This window comes from Nansenia antarctica (assembly GCF_963989245.1).
Source record: "Nansenia antarctica genome assembly, chromosome: 8".
NCBI lineage: Eukaryota > Metazoa > Chordata > Actinopteri > Argentiniformes > Microstomatidae > Nansenia > Nansenia antarctica.
In genome coordinates this window covers 45,699,587-45,718,749 of record NC_137678.1, presented here as the reverse complement: position 1 = coordinate 45,718,749, position 19,163 = coordinate 45,699,587, and the positions used below count along the sequence as shown (strand labels likewise).

The 19,163-nt window shown below is 43.7% G+C and overlaps 1 protein-coding gene across 1 annotated transcript in view; it reads left to right on the top strand.

The window, feature by feature from the left end:
* LOC308163337 (exportin-1-like) overlaps positions 1-18,807 on the top strand; it is a gene marked incomplete at its 3' end in the record, with an annotated part of 52,588 nt that extends 33,781 nt beyond the window's left edge. Inside the window, exons 3-24 of the mRNA XM_080537531.1 lie at positions 2,499-2,571; positions 4,489-4,550; positions 5,020-5,064; positions 7,024-7,205; positions 7,598-7,646; positions 7,737-7,856; positions 8,255-8,383; positions 8,833-8,991; positions 9,364-9,561; positions 11,483-11,621; positions 11,841-12,022; positions 13,123-13,270; positions 13,395-13,558; positions 13,844-13,978; positions 14,262-14,445; positions 15,083-15,189; positions 15,992-16,222; positions 16,562-16,730; positions 17,233-17,367; positions 17,840-17,999; positions 18,130-18,226; positions 18,661-18,807. Of these exons, the coding sequence (XP_080393657.1) occupies positions 2,499-2,571; positions 4,489-4,550; positions 5,020-5,064; positions 7,024-7,205; positions 7,598-7,646; positions 7,737-7,856; positions 8,255-8,383; positions 8,833-8,991; positions 9,364-9,561; positions 11,483-11,621; positions 11,841-12,022; positions 13,123-13,270; positions 13,395-13,558; positions 13,844-13,978; positions 14,262-14,445; positions 15,083-15,189; positions 15,992-16,222; positions 16,562-16,730; positions 17,233-17,367; positions 17,840-17,999; positions 18,130-18,226; positions 18,661-18,807 (3,015 nt within the window). The remainder of the gene's footprint in view (positions 1-2,498; positions 2,572-4,488; positions 4,551-5,019; positions 5,065-7,023; positions 7,206-7,597; positions 7,647-7,736; positions 7,857-8,254; positions 8,384-8,832; positions 8,992-9,363; positions 9,562-11,482; positions 11,622-11,840; positions 12,023-13,122; positions 13,271-13,394; positions 13,559-13,843; positions 13,979-14,261; positions 14,446-15,082; positions 15,190-15,991; positions 16,223-16,561; positions 16,731-17,232; positions 17,368-17,839; positions 18,000-18,129; positions 18,227-18,660) is intronic.
* Positions 18,808-19,163: the final 356 nt, after the last annotated feature.

The window sequence follows — 19,163 nt, the reverse complement described above, 5'->3', positions numbered from 1 at the left end:
CCCTGGTACCATCCTTATAATGTTAGCAGCTGAGCGGGGGGGCTCTCTCATTGGGGATGAAGACCATTCAATTTGGCCATTCTTGGACAAATATGTGTGGGCTCCTGCAGTGGCTGGCTGTGGGGCTCCTGCAGTGGCTGGCTGCGGGGCTCTTCCAGTGGCTGGCTGCGGGGCTCTTCCAGTGGCTGGCTGTGGGGCTCTTCCAGTGGCTGGCAGTGGGGCTCTTCCAGTGGCTGGCTGTGGGGCTCTTCCAGTGGCTGGCTGTGGGGCTCTTCCAGTGGCTGGCAGTGGGGCTCTTCCAGTGGCTGGCTGTGGGGCTCTTCCAGTGGCTGGCTGTGGGGCTCTTCCAGTGGCTGGCTGCGGGGCTCTTCCAGTGGCTGGCTGCGGGGATCTTCCAGTGGCTGGCTGTGGGGCTCCTGCAGTGGCTGGCTGTGGGGCTCCTGCAGTGGCTGGCTGTGGGGCTCTTCCAGTGGCTGGCTGTGGGGCTCTTCCAGTGGCTGGCTGTGGGGATCCTTCTGCTGCATGCTCAGAGTGAAACTCATCTCCAAATTCACTTTCAGAATCAGAATACTCTGAATTAATTTCTACATTATCCTCATCTGAAACATCCTCCCCCCCTTCAACTTCACTATGTTGCTCACTCTCTTCTAATATTATCTCCACGGCCCTCTGAACACTGTATCTTTTCTTCATGTTGCTGGTGGAGGATTGTAGTTGAAATGACCTATACACTGGGATGGAGAGCTATTTCTCTCTTTTATCCCTCCCATGATGTGCAGGTGCAGTACAATATTATTATACATTTTTTTTTACAACATTGCACTTCAAAGGGTAAAAAGTGCGAGAGCAGACAGCTTCTCGGCGCGGGAAAGCCAGAGCAGACGGCTTCTTGTGCAGGTGTGAGGAGTCCAGTACAATATTATTCTTTATTATTATTATACAATGTTGCATTTCAAAGGGTAAAGAGTGCGAGAGCAGACGGCTTCTCGGCACGGGAAAGACAGAGCAGAGGTGTGTGAGTGAGTGAGTGAGTGTCAGTGTGAGTGTGTGTATGTTTCTGTGTCTCTGTGTATCCGGGTCAAAATGACCCGAACACCTTATGAAGGACATAAATGTGTTGGGGTATTGTAGGATGTGTGTAAAAAAAAAAAGATTTTTGTTTTTTGTTTTTCATATAAAATGAGCCAAGGCCATGGAGTTTCAGATTGATAAAATGTATTCTTGTACCATTTCTCTTTAAGTAAAAATTGAAAACGGGTCAGGTTGACCCGAACACCACACAAGGGTTAAGGGGCAGGAGCCTATCTCCTGTTTCTGTAGCGTGAGGCAGCTTGATGTACAAGTACAGTCCATGCCACCCCCCCCCCCAAGCCAGCAAACACCGGTGTAGATGCATACTGTATGCATAAGTGAGTGTGGTGGTGCTTATGGGGTGTCGCTACGGGACAGGTGTCGCTCTGACTGGGAGGGCAAAATCACAGTATACCCACTAGAAAAAACTAGACTACACCACTGTGTATCATTCATAACTGTACATAGGCTACACATATCATAATATCTTATCACTATTGCATGGAACTTGGGTAAACCCGCTGTGAGAAAAAAAAAACTCAGCTCCAACAAATCTGAAGGGATTGGGAGACATACTGTACAGTTTATCATTTTCATAACTGTCTGTACATATACATATCTTATGTATCACTATTGCTATATCTAGCCTATATATAAACACATTATGTTACAAATATCAGTCTTATCCACTGTATCTAATTCAGCACTGAAGCCTGAAGGTTGAGCACAGTGTGTGCCCCCTTGCTACCTCTGCTGATATAAAAGAGAATTGCAGCCTTGGAGAAAAAGATGGCAGCCGAATCCCAAGGCAAATACACAGGCACACACAGAAATACTGCAAAATCGCTTTATACTAACTCGATTTTGAAAATGTAAAGATTCTGGGTGGTAGAACGCACATATCTAGGAAAAGTCATGAAAGGAGGGTCCTGACATTTGATCAAGTGCAAAGGTAGACTTTTTTTTGTACTCACTGGTGCCCGATGACACGTCACGGCTTGCCTAGTGTTAAAGGCTAACATTTGCATAATGGCAGTTTTACCGAAACCACTATCTCTTAGTATGATGTACTATACTCCAAGCAGCCAAAGACAGTGGACAGTTTAATCATTTTCTTTTCTCCCCTGTCTTTCGCTTTCTGGTGTGATACTGGGAGAAACAGCAGGACTTCTACATGGTTTCAGCCAAATGTTAGCTCATAGGGACCAATAAAGACAATCCAAATGAATGTTTACATACTAATATCTGCACGAAAAAGTGGTTCAATCCAATTGAATCATTTGAAAGAAAAGTAAGATATGTCAGGCAGGCACAATTAACAGCAAATAATTGTTTTGTACCGTTACTCCAATGCACAGCTTGTTGTTGATCAGTGTTGATGTTGTGACTCCTCCCCCCTGACACCGTTCTCTCCTTATGCATTACAGTACTATGCTCTGCAGATTCTGGAAACGGTTATCAAAACGCGATGGAAGATTCTGCCCCGAAATCAGTGCGAAGGTAAGCTGTGCTCACCCACCTGGCTTCTACCTGCTCAAGACTGAAAACAATCATCCCTTCTCTCTCTCTCACCCGTCCTTCCTGTCATAATCTCTACTATATCTGTCATAAAAAAAAAAACAGACTGAAAACAAGAGTGAAAATATCCCGTTAGATGTGTGAGTTGACCATGATGACATTGAGCGATGTGTACTTGCTCATAGTTGGAGAAACTATGGGCAGATTCATTCAGACCTCCTTTGGAATATTGCTGTTGACACTGTGAAAAGCCTTAATTGTGCCAGAGACACACTCCTTTTACTGCCCATTGTGCGGTTGCCAAGTTGAGTGGTGTCCCCTGCTAAGCATGCCGGGTGGTTTTCTGCTTGGCTGGGTTGTATTCACCACTGCAGAAAGGTTGTATTCTGCACCCTGGCACTTCTTTACACGAGGAAAAGACCTAAAGTGCTGTTTTGGGATTGCAAAGACGTTAAGCCTAGTGTAGCATCCTACGGTAAACTTGCAAACACTTGGTTTGCAGTATCTATCTGCTCTGTTTGTTTAGAGGTCTTTTAGATCTTGGTAAGGGCTGGGCATCTTGGTAGATTATCTATTTGTTTCCTCAATTGTTGACATAGAAGAGCCACTTAATCATAGAAGCTCTGTCTGTCCTCACGCAGCCAAAGCTCCATCCACTGTGACTAGCGTCTATAGTCCTATGTAGAGTATGTCAACTGACAGCAGTACAGAACGGACAATTAGCCAATTTATTAATTACTGTCGATATGATAAACCGACATGTTCAACGAAAGTGTATAATTCCATGTTTTCTCCCTTACTACTTAGGCTGACATTCCTTTTTTCGGTAAACTGATTTGTTGTTTGCTGCTATTTCTCCTTACCCAGTAATGCTCTCACTGCAATGTAGATCAGGGAAATAGATCTGTGATCTGGACATAGACAAAAGACAGATGGAAAAGAATCACACAAAAGGTTTGAAAGAGCTGTACCTCTGGCTTTTGATAAGACTCCTGAAATGGAATTGGAATTGGATGTTTTCTTTTATGTGACAACAAAAATAGAACTAATCAAGTTAGTCATGTTCATGTTCCCCCCTACAATGTGTTTTCTCATTGACCTGTGACTTCCCACTTTACTGTAGATGCCTGACGTTTGTTCAAGTGGCAAACCCAATGCAGTGCATGTCATTTTCCCCTCTTACCTTAGAGTTGTACCTCACTGCTGATTTCTGAGCACTCTGATTTCAGTTAATTTACGAAAGGTCAGTTAAAAGTCTATACAAAATGTAAACATGGCAGACACCAATGATAACATTATCATCATTTTTTTGGCGGCCAACAAATTTGCTGCATATATATATATATATATATATATATATATATATATATATATATATATATATATATAATATATTGTATAGATTATTGTCTGTTGTTATAATCTGTCTAAGTCAAAATGTAGCCAGCATATGTAGCCATCAATGTATTGTCCATCAATTAGAAATGATTGGGCCTCTTTAATGCACCTTTTACTGTATTCTCCTTTGTATGTAATCAGTAGTTCCACAGACAGTAAAGCAACTGGCATAGACAGCTCTTTGCAGCTTCAACCACTCCAAAGCCACACAGCGTTAACACAGGGTTAAGACTATCTGCAGCATGCATGACTGCAAACTGGATTAGAGAGAGGAAAACACTCTGCTAACTGCCTCTTCACCATGCTAGATGATCTGTTCAGGGTTCACCTATGTGCACTGGACCAGAAGGTGGTGTTATTTGTAGATGGACACAATAGTTGTTTTCCAGGCAGCCCTCTATGAAGGGATGGTCCAGGCAGCCCTCGATGAAGGGATGGTTGTATAGAACCATTCTCCCTTTTATGGGAGACTTTCACACGTCTTGTTCTTTCTGCTTGCAGGGATTAAAAAGCATGTGGTTGGTCTTATTATCAAGACTTCGTCAGATGCAACAAATGTTGAGGTGAGTAATGCCAAATGTATCTGTTATGATTTTGGGAGATCAAGGAAAGTTACAATCATATGTCTCTATGTTTTGAATTAATGTCTTAAAGTACGAAGGATACAGCCAGCATACATCAGGCTCATTAGAGACCTAGTTAAATTAGGTTTGCATCTACATTCACAATGACTGTAAGCAAGCAGAGACATACTGTTAATGACATCTGTAACATTGTCATTTTTACAGCATTACTTAAGGTTTATGCTAGGGGTGGGCATCGACGATCGATAATTGATCGATAAGGATCTTGGTCGATCACAAAATAAAACATTTGGTCGATCACAAAAACAAAACAAAAATAAAAATAAATTGTGATCGACCAAATGTTTTATTTTGTGATCGACCAAGATCCTTATCGATCAATTATCGATCGTCGATGCCCACCCCTAGTTTATGCCTGTGTTAGATGATAGTCTGATTTGTGTTTCAGAAAGAAAAAGTGTACATCGGAAAGCTGAACATGATCCTTATTCAGGTAAGAATTTTGAGGTGTGAGAGGGGGCAATTAGATCTCAAGAATATAGGAAATGAATTCAATTTTCACAGTCAATTAAACTTCTGGGATATCGATCTGTCCAGTTAGGAAGCGTAAACGATTGTTAATCAATCTCACCTGCTTTGGTGCAAATGAAAGCGACAACAGGTAGACAGGAGAGGCAACAGCAAGACAACCCCCAAAAAGGACATTATTTTGCAGGTGGTGGCCACAGACCATTTCTCTCTCCTTCTCCTTCCCGACTGATTTTTCTCTAGTTTTGCATTTTAGTGCCCTTGGCACTACTGGTAGCACGAGGCGCTACCTGCAGCCCATTCAGGTTGCACAGGTAGTCCAGCTCCTCCAGGATGGCACATCCATACATGCTGTCGCAAGAAGGTTTGCTGTGTTTCCCAGCAAAACCCTGTTTGGCCTCATAAGCACCAGGGGGGTAGAAGAAGCTAAAAAGTCTGAGGTTTAAGCACTGAATAGGTACTGAGTAAGCGCCATCGAAAAAGCATTTTCCCACTGTGGAAAGCCGGCCACTGACTGTGTCCCTAAATGTTTTAGCTGACGTTGTTTTGGTCTCTGGACAGATCATCTATGGTTGGTCTATGGCAGGGGTCACCAACTATATTTGTCCAAGTGCCAGAATTTTTCAAAGCATACACTGTGGGGGCCGAACTTTAATATATATATATAATTATTTTATTTAGGCATACTATTGTATATAGTACTATTAGCATATTACTGTTTAATATTTTCATTTTCTTACTAAATTAGTGTTATTAATGATTATTAGCCTATTATCAGTGTGAACAGACTCCTGACACCTATTATCCAACCAGCCACCAGGGGGCAATCGAGATGTTTTGGCGTGCTGTGTGCCAAACTAAGTGGGGATCTGAAAGAGGTTATGGACAAAACAATGAAAATAATTAACTTCATCAGAGGAACTTCCAGTACGCAGCATCGCCTGTTCCGCAAGTTTGTGCTGGAATCTGAATCCATTCACGAGGACCTCCAGCCTGATTTTAAGAAGTTGGCGTCAGAGGGGAGATGTTAGTTCTCTCATTAACAAAATGTGAGTATTGCAGACATAGGATTTTATTGTTGCTATGTTAAATGGCATGGTTTATTCATTGTTAAAGTGTAATTTAATGACCTGGTTATTACCGTTTTATTTGATATAGGCTACAGATGCCAGGCGATACCAGGATGCCGCGGTGAACGTTTGACTGACTGACTTGAAAACAACATTTCTGGCAATGAAGGCCTATCATTTGCCATGCTATTTTTTTTATTTAAGTGATGTTAATCTTTTTCCTTTTCTGACTGAGAAGTTAGTTATTTAAGTCACTGTTAATGTTACGAAATGTTAAACAAGAGCAACAAAGAGTGAACAATAAAATAAAACGAAATGTTAAATAGGCCTATGAGTAGGCTATGTGAAAAAATAAAATACAACGAAATGTTAAATGAGAGCTATGAATTTGTCCTCATTCTTGCATGAGAATAGCGCTACGTCTGCCGCATTCCATTTAATAAAAGAGGGGAATTAGTTTCAGCTTCGCTACTGCTATTTAGTGCCAAACCAGAAGCAAGGCTGCAGCTTTGTGAATGAGGTAGGTCTGACTCCTCCTGCATTGTAAGAACTATATGAATCTATGATATATGTTCTAAACGGTATTTCCCTCATTTTCGAATAAAAAATAAAAAATAAAAAAACGTTAAAAAACCCAGTAAAAACATGAATATTCGGCGGGCCCGATGGAAAGCTTTGGTGGGCCGCATCTGGCCCGCGGGCCGCCTGTTGGTGACCCATGGTCTATGGTCTATCATGCCCAGTCTGACTTTACACGTGTGTATGTGTGCCTGTACATCCTGTACATGTGTGTATCCCCTAAGCTTGACATCGGGCTGTGTGTTCTGACCCCTCCTCCCCTCCACCACGCTCAGATCCTGAAGCAGGAGTGGCCGAAGCACTGGCCCACCTTCATCAGCGACATCGTGGGCGCCAGCCGCACCAGCGAGAGCCTGTGCCAGAACAACATGATCATCCTCAAACTGCTCAGCGAGGAGGTCTTCGACTTCTCCAGCGGCCAGATGACCCAGGTCAAGGCCAAGCACCTCAAAGACAGGTGTGCTGCTACTACTGCCCCGTACACACCCTTAAGGCGAATATATATGGACCTCACATAGATTTCACCTCACATATCTGGGCACCTGTACACTAGTAACCTGATTGGTTACGAGGCAACCCATTGAGAGAGAAAAAACAGTGTATGATCTGACCTGATTTTAAGAGAGACTGACATTTAGTGGTGTGCAGAAGTCTATGGTAGAACGTTCAGATGTGAACAGGGCAAATGGTTAGAACAGTCCGGCTGAAGTGTGAATAACCCATTGCATTGTAATCTGTCCAACGATGTGTTTGATGATTTCCTCGCCGATCACGCTTTCCCATGAGCCCACTATCATAAAGAGTTCCCATGGTCCTTTTGTCAACTTTATGGTTTCCTCTTTCTTTCAGCATGTGCAACGAATTCTCCCACATTTTCCAGCTCTGCCAGTTTGTTATGGTAGGTGAAGCCCCTTCCCAGTGTTTTGCAACAACAGACCATTTATCTCCCCTTGTCTTTGGTCGGCCGTTAACTATGATTTGTTACCAGGAAAACTCTCAGAATGCCCCGCTGGTCCATTCCACTCTGGAGACCCTCCTGCGATTTCTCAACTGGATTCCTCTGGGATATATATTTGAAACCAAACTCATCAGCACACTTGTGTCCAAGGTACCCCCATAGGCCTCATACACACACTCACATACAGACACCAGTTAATGGTCACTGCCTAGTTCCAAACTGGTCCCCTGCCAACTGTCTCTATCTGATAATAATAATAATAATAATAATAATAATAATAATAACTTTTTATTTGTATAGCGATTTTCCTGCAAACGTTGCAGCTCAAAGTGCTCCATTATTGCATTTAATAATTCATATATCAATATAATAATATATGATATGATATGTAATACCAAATATTGGTAACCACTGCAGCAAGAATTGCAGGTAGCCTCTCAAACGGCAAGGTTGAGCTATAACCATAGTGTTTACCTGTCCAACATTAACATGGCTAAATCAAGTTAAATAAATAAAATAAATACCCGTTTCACTTTGCTTTCCTGTAGTTCCTGAACGTGCCAATGTTCCGCAACGTGACACTGAAGGGCCTGACGGAGATCGCCGGCGTGAGCGTCAGCCAGTACGAGGAGCAGTTCGTCACTCTCTTCACCCTCACTATGTGTCAGCTCAAACAGGTGGGCACACACACACACACACACAGAGTGATTTCCCTCAAATAGTTAACACTAGAACAGCCATGGATGGGGTCATTTGACCAAGTGAGTAAAAAGAAAAATGTATACCTTTGCACTCGATCAAATTTCAGGACCCTCCTTTCATGACTTTTCCTAGATATGTGCGTTCTACCACCCAGTATCCTTACATTTTCGAAATCACATCAGGATAAACTAGTATAGTATATTTAGCAGTTTTGCTGTGTAGGAGGCAGGCTAATTTACAAGAGGCACAGCTTCCCATTCTAAAGACTACGGTCATGACCCCCGAGGCAGCCTTAAGAGTAGGTGAAACAGGCACGGCTGTCCTAGTGTTAAAGACCCACACACAGTCAAACACACACTTGTTTGTGGGCTAGTTAAACACAAATGTCTTGGGTGTTGAGATCCTCCGTGTCTCTCTCCCCTAGATGCTTCCCCTGAACACCAACATGCGGCTGGCCTACTCCAATGGGAAAGACGACGAGCAGAACTTCATCCAGAACCTCAGCCTGTTTCTCTGCACCTTCCTCAAAGAGCACGGCCAGCTCATTGAGAAGAGACTGAACCTCCGAGAGACTCTTATGGAGGTGAGAGGAATCCATGCCCCCAGAGACTGTATGCTAACCTTTGTTTACCCAGCGGTCCTAAACATCTGACTCCCATCTTCTGTCATCAGGGGGGTATTCCATCAACGTTGCGAAAGGAGAATCCAGGCTTATTTTGATAAGTAAATCGAAAAGAGTTGGAAATCTCGCGACATTTATCGAAATAAGCCTGGATTGTCCTTTAGCGACATGATGGAATTGTTTAAGATTGTTTATACCTACTTATGTGATACATAACCAATACCTGTGTTTACACTTTACATTTCTTCGTTATCTGAATGTGGTCAAACTCTCATCCGAGTCCATTGACTTCTTTGCGTTTAACTGCAAATTTCCATGTTTTCCATCCCCCAGGCCCTGCACTACATGCTGCTGGTGTCGGAGGTGGAGGAGACGGAGATCTTCAAGATCTGCCTGGAGTACTGGAACCACCTGGCAGCCGAGCTCTACAGAGAGAGCCCCTTCTCCACCTCCACCTCCCCGCTGCTCTCAGGCAGCCAGCACTTTGACGTCCCGCCCCGCAGACAGCTCTACCTTCCCGTGCTCTCCAAGGTGAGGAAAGACCCATGTAGCCTATACATGCACCGTAGTGTCAGTGTGTGTGAAATTACTTGCTCAAAATATACAACTCTGCCTGTCCAAACTGCCAGAGGCATTTATCTATTAATTCATTTAGCAATTTTGTTGACAGGAAAAGTGCACATTAATCAACATTTCACACATCAACGCGTCAATAAAAATGTAGTCCCTAGGCAGAATACAAAAACCACAAAGCATAACATCAGACAACGACATAGACAGATTATACATGATTATAAATGCATCAGATGATATGGATGCTTGGATTCTTCTTTATTTGATGAATGAGCAGTGGCGGGCGGTGCATTTCACACCTAGGCCTTCAGTGATGTCCTACCTGAATTATTCCACCTCTTAATACCATCATTATGACGCCATGGCTCTAGAAACTATACATTTAGACAGAAACGCAGTATAACCGGGCGTTGCCATTGTTATTATAGCGGCACCTTGTCTGGGTGTATTCAATTCATTGCATGAAAACGAAAGCGTCAGTTATTTCCCGAACGTTGCGGTCTGTCGATCTCGATAGGAGAACCGTTTCGAGGTTCCATTTAAGGATGGTTATCTTCCTCGTGTTCATACGGTCACGGGGGTGTGTCGTTTTCCATGGTAGCAGCCCGGGAAGTGGTTAGAAGATCGCATTGAAGCCCCACTTACTCACACAACTGAGCCAGGCAACACAACACACATATCTCTATGGACCCCAGGGTCGCTCCTTATGTCTACATCTCTTGCAGAAAACATTAAATGCTTTGTACTCACCAAAACAACTGATTATTTGAACACAAAATCCATCCTCCTTTCTTTCCTCAAGAAGACTTCAATGACTCTGTTGTACAGTTGATCAGTTCCACCAATAAGTCCTTTTACATGGATAGCGTCGCTAACGTCGGGGTTCGGCTTGTAGAACAACACCTTCCATCTACACAAATTAGCGAGATCAAGTTTCAGTGTGTTAGCTCCGCCTCCCAATAGTTTGTATCCAATCAAAAGACGTGAAGGGGCTGATCAGGTGCTCCGCCATCCAGAAGGCCCCTTCGTCGGATTTGCTTGGATTTGCTGCCAACTCGAGATCTGACCACGGCACGCCACAGCTCTTTTCTCGCTCACTTTAAATTACAATCTGTACTCGCGCCACTGTTGAATCTGCAGGCGGGCAGATTTCTTGGTACCCTGGCAACACATTATGGCTGAATTTGATTGGATAAAAGCTAAAGGCCAGCCCTCCAAATGTCTGCAAGCAGCGCAACCAAGAGGAAAGCTATGAAATTAAGAGAATAGACTACGGGAATAATTTAATACATATTTGTAGAAAAAAAATATAAAAATTAAATGTATATTCTGATGATGTTTAGGCCAGCAGAGAAGGCCTTGCTGGCCCTGACGGCACACCACTGTGAATGAGTATTAATTATTCAGATACACCACCATTTCTGGAACAAATTCTGTGTCTCAATAAGTTGTGGGGATGGCTCACATGTTTAACTGTGTTCAATACATAAAAAGAAAAAAGAAAAAAACGTAACTGAATAAGCAATGGAATATGAAAGGCAGTTGGAATTTCACTTTGAAAACTCCATGGATATGATGTCACCATGACCAAGTGCAATCTGTACTAAATGGGAGCCTACGGAACACACAGTAAGGCTCCCATTTCATACAGATTGCAGTGTGGGGGAACGCATGGTGACATCATATCCATGGAGTTACTTTTAGTACAGTTAAAAATGTGTGAACACACACACACGTAGCCAACGGCGCACGCTGTGTGCGTGTGGCCGGTCAAGTGATCAGGGTTTGTGTGTGCGTTGGCATGTAGTGAGCGTATGTGTGAGTTGCCACATGCCGTGTGTGTGTGTGTGTGTTGACAATTTGTAATCCCCCGTAACAGGTGCGTACGCTGATGGTGAGTCGGATGGCCAAGCCAGAGGAGGTCCTCGTAGTAGAGAACGACCAGGGGGAAGTGGTCAGAGAGTTCATGAAGGACACAGATTCCATCAACCTCTACAAGAACATGAGAGAGACTCTCGGTGTGTGTGTGCGTGTGTGTGTGTGTGTGTGTGTGTGTGGCGTATGTGTGGTGTGCGTGTGTGCGTGCACATTCATCTCCACAAATCCATTACTGTATTCTGTCTGAATCTCTTCATCATTGCCTCCTTCCGTCTTTGGGAGTATCTCCTAAGCAGCCCACCATGGTGGAGGGTGTCCAGTATTCTATTGACCTCTAACCCTAACCCTCAATGTTCCAGTGTACCTGACCCATCTGGACTATGCAGACACAGAACGAATCATGACAGAGAAGCTGCATAACCAGGTCAACGGGACAGAGTGTTCATGGAAGAACCTCAACACGTTGTGCTGGGCTATAGGATCTATTAGTGGAGCCATGCATGAGGAGGATGAGAAGAGGTTCCTCCTCACTGTTATCAAGGTAGGGACGATGGGGAGGGGTTTATAGGGCACTGTGGAGATTAAATAGGCTTTAATGTGGCTCAATTTCAGACCTGGATTAATATGGCAAATCGGCTACTTAGTATTTGATGTGTGCTTGATTAAGTTTGCACTTTATTGTACTATGTATTTAACAAAATAACACTGCATTTAATAATAACTTAAATTTACATATGTTTTTCAATGTAAAAGATAAAGATATATCTTTATGTGTACAACTAGGGATTGGAATAGATAAGGTGCTATTGATACCGATAGCATTATCAATTCTGCTTATCCGTTCAATTCTTGATCGATTCCTGATACATTTTCTGGGTGGAAAAAAAAAAGTAGGACAACTGTTAGGGAAATATTTAAGTATCTAAATAGAAAATAGAAAAAGGTAGCCTGGTTTCTTCAAATTGTATAGAAACGGTATTTAATTGTCTTATGCAAAAGGAGAATAGTTTACAAGCATGACAGACAAAGTCTGTCAGTCAAATCATTCTCAGAAAAAGTCCAGACAGAGAAGAAACATGGATTTTTATACACAGGTAATCAGTCCCGCCCTCAGGTAGGGTTCAAGCCAATCACAGTTATTTCCTGTCCACATCTGTGATGAGGAGGGGCTAGCTGTGGTGCAAATTATGTCACAAAAGTAAAAGTAAATGTCTTCTCAATAAATAAAATGTCTTATCAGGCACTACAACAACACAGGTTTTCAGAGTTAACGCAGCTGTTTTATTATCTCGCGTCTCTGAACACAGTGTATAATATTTGAACATGAATTTAAAAAAAGAGTTTGACGTCATCATGACGCACACGTTTTTGTAATGAGCAACTGTGAGCGCACGCGCAACACATGCCGGCATCGATAAGAGGAATCAATAACCTCTGAGGCATACGATTCCAATGCATCAAACAATTTGGAACCGGTTCTCAACGGAACCGGTTATCGGTTCCCATCCCTATGTTTAACACATTTTTTAGAAAGCAATTTTGAAAAAGAAAGCAATCCAAATAACAATTAGACCCGATACTGCTTGATTCGTGGGAAATTGGACCGCTTTGTTAACCACTCGTCCGTGTGTGTGTCTCGAAGATCTACTGGGGCTGTGTGAACAGAAGAGAGGGAAGGACAATCCAGCCTCCAACATCATGTACATCTTGGGCCAGTATCCTCGATTTCTCAGAGCCCACTGGAAGTTCCTCAAAACCGTGGTCAACAAGCTGTTTGAGTTCATGCACGGTGAGGAAACCACTGCATCTGGTCGTTGGTGTTAGTGAGGAAGAGGGTATCGGTGGTTTTTAGATTGTGTGTTAGTGCTGTCTCAGTCTCTTTTTCTGTTTCTTATTTATTCTCCCTCCTCAAGTGACCCATGACGGTGTACAAGACATGGCGTGCGACACGTTCATCAAGATCGCTCAGAAGTGCAGGCGACACTTTGTCCAGGTGCAGGTGGGCGAGGTGATGCCCTTCATCGACGAGATCCTCAACGACATCAACACCATCATCTGTGACCTCCAACCACAACAGGTCAGCTTCAGCCTAGACACAGATGGACTCATGTAGGGTTCATCAGCTGTCCTGGGTAGCTTTTAGGTTAGCAGGCTTTTGACCAACACACCTGTTCCAAATATATATATAATATATATTATAAATAAATATAAAATGATAGAAATAAAACGAGATAAAGACTTGCTAGTGAAAAAAAAAAGTATTTCAGTGTCTGTTCATGATTCCTAGATGAGTTGTTGTGCTAACCGTTGTCCTCTCTATGTTCATGTTGTGTGTGTGGTGTGTGGTCGTCGGTGTCTCCAGGTTCAGACGTTCTATGAGGCGGTAGGCTACATGATCGGGGCTCAGACGGACCAGGCGGTCCAGGAGCACCTGATAGAGAGGTACATGCTGCTACCCAACCACGTGTGGGACAGCATCATCCAACAGGCCACCAAGGTGAGACACAGACCAGCTATGTTCTATACTGGATATAGAGCCCGACAGATTTTTTTTTTTTTTCAAAGTTCATATTCTTTTTTAAACGACACGATACTAATGTTTTAACTTAGAAGAGTTCAGAAATCAGTATTTGGTGGAATAACCCCGCATTTTCAATCACAGCTTTCATGCGTCTTGGCATGCTCTACACCAGTCTTTCACATTGCTGTTGGGTGACTTTACGCCACTCCTTTTCAATTTGAAAATAAATGTACTAATGTACCCATTCCCACCATGATAGAATGTGGACATCCTGAAGGACCCAGAAACGGTGAAACAGCTGGGCAGCATCCTGAAGACCAAAGTGAGAGCCTGCAAGGCCGTGGGCTACCCCTTCGTCATTCAGCTGGACCGCATCTACCTGGACATGCTCAACGTCTACAAGTGTCTGAGCGAAAACATCTCAGCTGCCATTCAGACCAACGGTGTGTGTGTGTGTGTGTGTGTGTGTGTGTGTGTGTGTGTGTGTGTGTGCGTATATAGTATACAGCACTGTCAAACTGAAGTGTGTGTGTGTGTGTGTGTGTGTGTGCACGTTCGTGCGTGCATATACAGTATACAGCACTGTCAAACTGAAGTGTGTGTGTGTGTGTGTGTGTGTGTGTGTGTGTGTGTTTTATGGTGGTCATATTTTCCCCAAAAATATGTTCCAACACCTGGAACCTGTTAGCTTTTTATTGTATTTTCTCTTTTATTTTCCTCATCAAAATTAATGAACACTTTTTCATATGCGTCTTAAGAATTCACAATATTTTGGCTGTATTTGGCAATATTTGGCCTCCACTCTGCAGAGAGTAACACGATGTGACAGCCCTAGTTGTTATGTCTAAACCCTTTTAGACGTATAATTCCCAAATAGGAATGGGGGCAGAGAAAACGTTTGGTAACAACATAGAGCTTTAGAGAAACAAACGCCGGTGTACAGACATGGCACCACTTACTCCTCTGACAGGGGAACACTTCATTACCTATAAGGCCTTTCTCATCTAACTACAGTGGCTCACCTAGCTCAAAAAGAACACGTTCAATATATAACATTAGTGTGTGTGTCTCTTGTCGTAGGAGAGATGGTGACCAAACAGCCCTTGATAAGGAGTATGAGGACGGTGAAACGAGAGACACTGAAACTGATATCGGGCTGGGTTAGCCGATCAAACGATCCACAGATGGTGAGAAGCTGCACACCGATATTTCTACTCCAAACATCCATGAAAAACACAGATGTTTCAATGAAAATCGACCTTATTTTTAGATCAAACAGGAAACCATGCCTGAACTGTTACACACATAACATGCTATGCTGTGATTTTCGGCAGTGATGCAAGACACCGTTGTCTTCAGCACTATTGTCTTATAAACCCTCCTGACCTATTAGTCACACAAATCATCTGTTTGATTTCCTGCTATTCAAATGGAATTTTTAATGAATGATATTTCCATTAGGATAGCTTTCCTGACCCAAAGTCCTGGACTGAATCAGTCTTTCAATGGGATATCTCCATTGTGGTTGCTTTTGGGGGGGGGGGGCTGTGGCTCAACTGGTAGAGCTGGCGACTAATGATCGCAAAGTCGGCAGCTCGCAGCGTGTCCCTGAGCAAGGCACTAAACCCCTAATTGCCGGGGTCACCTATAATGGCTGTGAGCCCTTGCCTAGATGCCCCCTCTAGAGAACAAATGCAATCTGGGAAACCGGCTCATTGATTTTTGAAGGTTAGGCTTATAACTAATTTATGAGCTCAGTGCAGCGTTTACCCTATTATAACCCCAAATATAAAGTGGTATTACTCCATTGTCAACCAAGTATATACACTCATTAGAGTCTAAATGATCTTCAGCTGGACTGAAATCCAGTGTACACAGTGTGGGTCCATAAGACTGTAAACCCTGGTGTAATAGTCTCAGAGACATTAGTGTTGGAGACTTAAACCCACAAAGCCTGTCCTAAAACAACCTGTTAGGAATGCTCTTCAGTGTAGTCGTGTTGATCTGTTCCAATCCAATGTTTTCCGGGGCATTCTAGGTGTCCCGCCACTGTTGGATGCGGTTCTGATCGACTACCAGCGAAACGTCCCTGCCGCCAGAGAACCTGAGGTCCTCAGCATCATGGCGACCATCGTCAATAAACTAGGCGGCCACATCACAGGGGAGATCCCCCAGATCTTTGATGCTGTTTTCGAATGCACCCTCAACATGATCAATAAAGTGAGTATGATTTTAACATGTTGCCATGGGGTGCGTTCAGTTAGGCAAAATGTTCACAACGTTGCATATAGAAATGGAATACAGAGCATGAATCCCTATTCCACATTACACACCCCGTTTGAGAATCTAGCTGACGGCTTTGAATGGTGATCGAGGCCGCCTGTTTTGGGTGGGATGTTTAAACGTTCAAAAATAAAGTTACCGAGTGAGGAATGCACGTAGGTGGTGATTGAGGGTAGGAAAATGTTTTACAAACTCAACGCCGAAGTCTGTTGCTTATGTACCTGGGTCTCATCTGTACAGTATGTCCCTTTGCCTTGTCTTTCATGGTTTTTCCAGGACTTTGAGGAGTACCCTGAGCACAGGACGCACTTCTTCTACCTGCTGCAGGCCGTCAACTCCCACTGCTTTCCAGCATTCCTGGCGATCCCACCTGCCCAGTTTAAACTGGTGTTGGATTCCATCATCTGGGCCTTTAAACACACCATGCGGAATGTGGCTGACACGGGTGAGGATAAGTTAAACCAACATTGTGTCATATGTGTCACATTCTAATGCTTTGGTCCGCATATCGGGATCTGATCGAAAACAAACTTGAATACATTTCCGCGTGGTTGTTGAAAATCAATGACACATCGCTAGTCAACTAACACAGCTTGTTTTGTGAGCCTGCTAACAATGTAAAACTAGTTAACTAGGTAGCAGTGGGAATTACTCTCCGAATCCATTGCGTTGTTGCAGTATTTTGCCTTGACTAGCGAGTTTGTGTCGAGAATCTCGACAACGTTGAAACGTAGTTCCGTGTTTCAAAAGAAAAGTCTGAACATTTTGATTGGTTGCTGATTATGCGGACCAAAAGACTAGAACGTGTCACGATATGTACTGTACGTGTGGTTGGGGAGTCCAGATCAGCCAGTACGGTCCCTCTTTAGTAAGTGTGTGTGTTGCGTGTGTAGTAAGTGTGTGTGTTGCGTGTGTAGTAAGTGTGTGTGTTGCGTGTCTCCTCCCAGGTCTGCAGGTCCTGTACACGCTGCTGCAGAACGTGGGCCAGGAGGAGGCGGCGGCCCAGAGCTTCTACCAGACCTACTTCTGTGACATCCTGCAGCACATCTTCTCTGTAGTCACAGACACGTCACACACTGCTGGTGAGCGTGTGCATACATACAGTCACTGCCACAGAGAGTGGAGGTGATGGATGTATGCAACATTGGTCAATGTTTTAGGGAATTTATCTCACAGAATATAGTAATGCGAGAATATACACAAGGCCTGCTTCCACATATTAATAGAGGATGTACTGGTGGTATGAGAGATACCTCAACTGCTGCCTAGTATGATCAAATGAGTCTATTTAATTTTTTGCCTATTGAACATCAACGTCATGTTGCGTGTTTTTGCCAACTCCCCAAGTCCACTGACCCTCCCATGTCCTGCACCACCTATATCAGTCTTACATTAGTGTTACATTACCAAAGCATCACAACATTTTAGCCTCCGGGCTGCACAGAGTAATGAAAACACAGTGTTCATGTAACTCAAGCCTGTGTCATTGGGTTTCTGCCGTCTGCCATGTCTCTTTTTCACGACTCCGTACAGTTCTGTGCTCGTGTCTTCCAGGCCTGACCATGCACACGTCCATTCTGGCCTACATGTTCAACCTGGTGGAGGAGGGTAAGATCAACACCACCCTCAACCCCTCCAGCCCTGTCAAAAACCAGGTGTTCATCCAGGAGTACGTGACCAACCTGCTCAAAACAGCCTTCCCCCACTTACAGGAGTGAGTTTTAACATTCTCTTTTTTCCTAACTTAGGTTTCGAGTGTCTTCTGTGTATTTGCTGTGTTGTTGATGATGTTTATGCCAGCCAATAGTATGTTGTCTCATAATGTTATGTGTCCCTTCCTTCAGTGCCCAGGTGAAGGTGTTTGTAACCGGGCTGTTCAGCCTAAACCAGGATATTCCTGCCTTCAAGGAGCACCTTAGAGACTTCCTGGTCCAGATTAAGGTGAGAGTCCCTTTTTAAGACCACCTTTGATGACATCACAATTCAACATTCAAATTCAGAAGTGGATTATAGAGCCTGGAAGTAACTAATAGTTACCTCAAAATTAAAGTCATCCCAGTGTGACAGAAATCAAGTGTTTTAGACATGTTTTAATGAATGGATCCCCTTTCTAAACAAAATAATTCTCAAAAGACTAAGTGAAGGTAACTCAATGTTTTCCCCCCCCAATCAAGCAGCGCCATAAGCCTACATTAAAGGGAAGGGATAGATGGATAGAAGTTGTTTTCCTTAGTGAGCTAAGATGGTTGGATGCTGAGGTATGGTTTCTATAAATAACTGTTCGAGTGCAGGGCCAGGGGTCTCTCTGTCTCTCTCTCATGCACAGTACACTGATACGCGTCCCCCTCCCACACACACACACCCCCTCTCTGTAGGAGTTTGCAGGTGAGGACACCACAGACCTGTTCCTGGAGGAGCGGGAGTCATCACTGCGCCAGGCGCAGGAGGAGAAACACAAGCTGCAGATGTCCGTGCCGGGTATCCTCAACCCCCACGAGATCCCAGAGGAGATGTGCGACTGAGCAGCGAACCAAACTGTACAGGCGTTGAAACAAAGAAAAGTAACCAACACAGAATCTGAACCGATAGAGGCAGGTGTGCGGCAGGACAGGCGGAGGACAGAGTGGAGGCTTGTCGACCAAAACAATGCCAATATTTAAATGACACCGTGTCACCCTGTGGCCCTTTTTACAGTGTGTTTTTTATATGGAGATTGTTTGTGTGATATCTTTTCTGAACTGTTCCTCTAATCCAAATGTATGTTTGTTTGGTCCATCCCCATCCCAGAGCTGGATGCTTTTTTGTTTTCCTACCTATTTTTTTGTTATTATTATTATTCCTTTGTGTGTGTGTGTGTGTGTGTGTGTGTGTGTGTGTG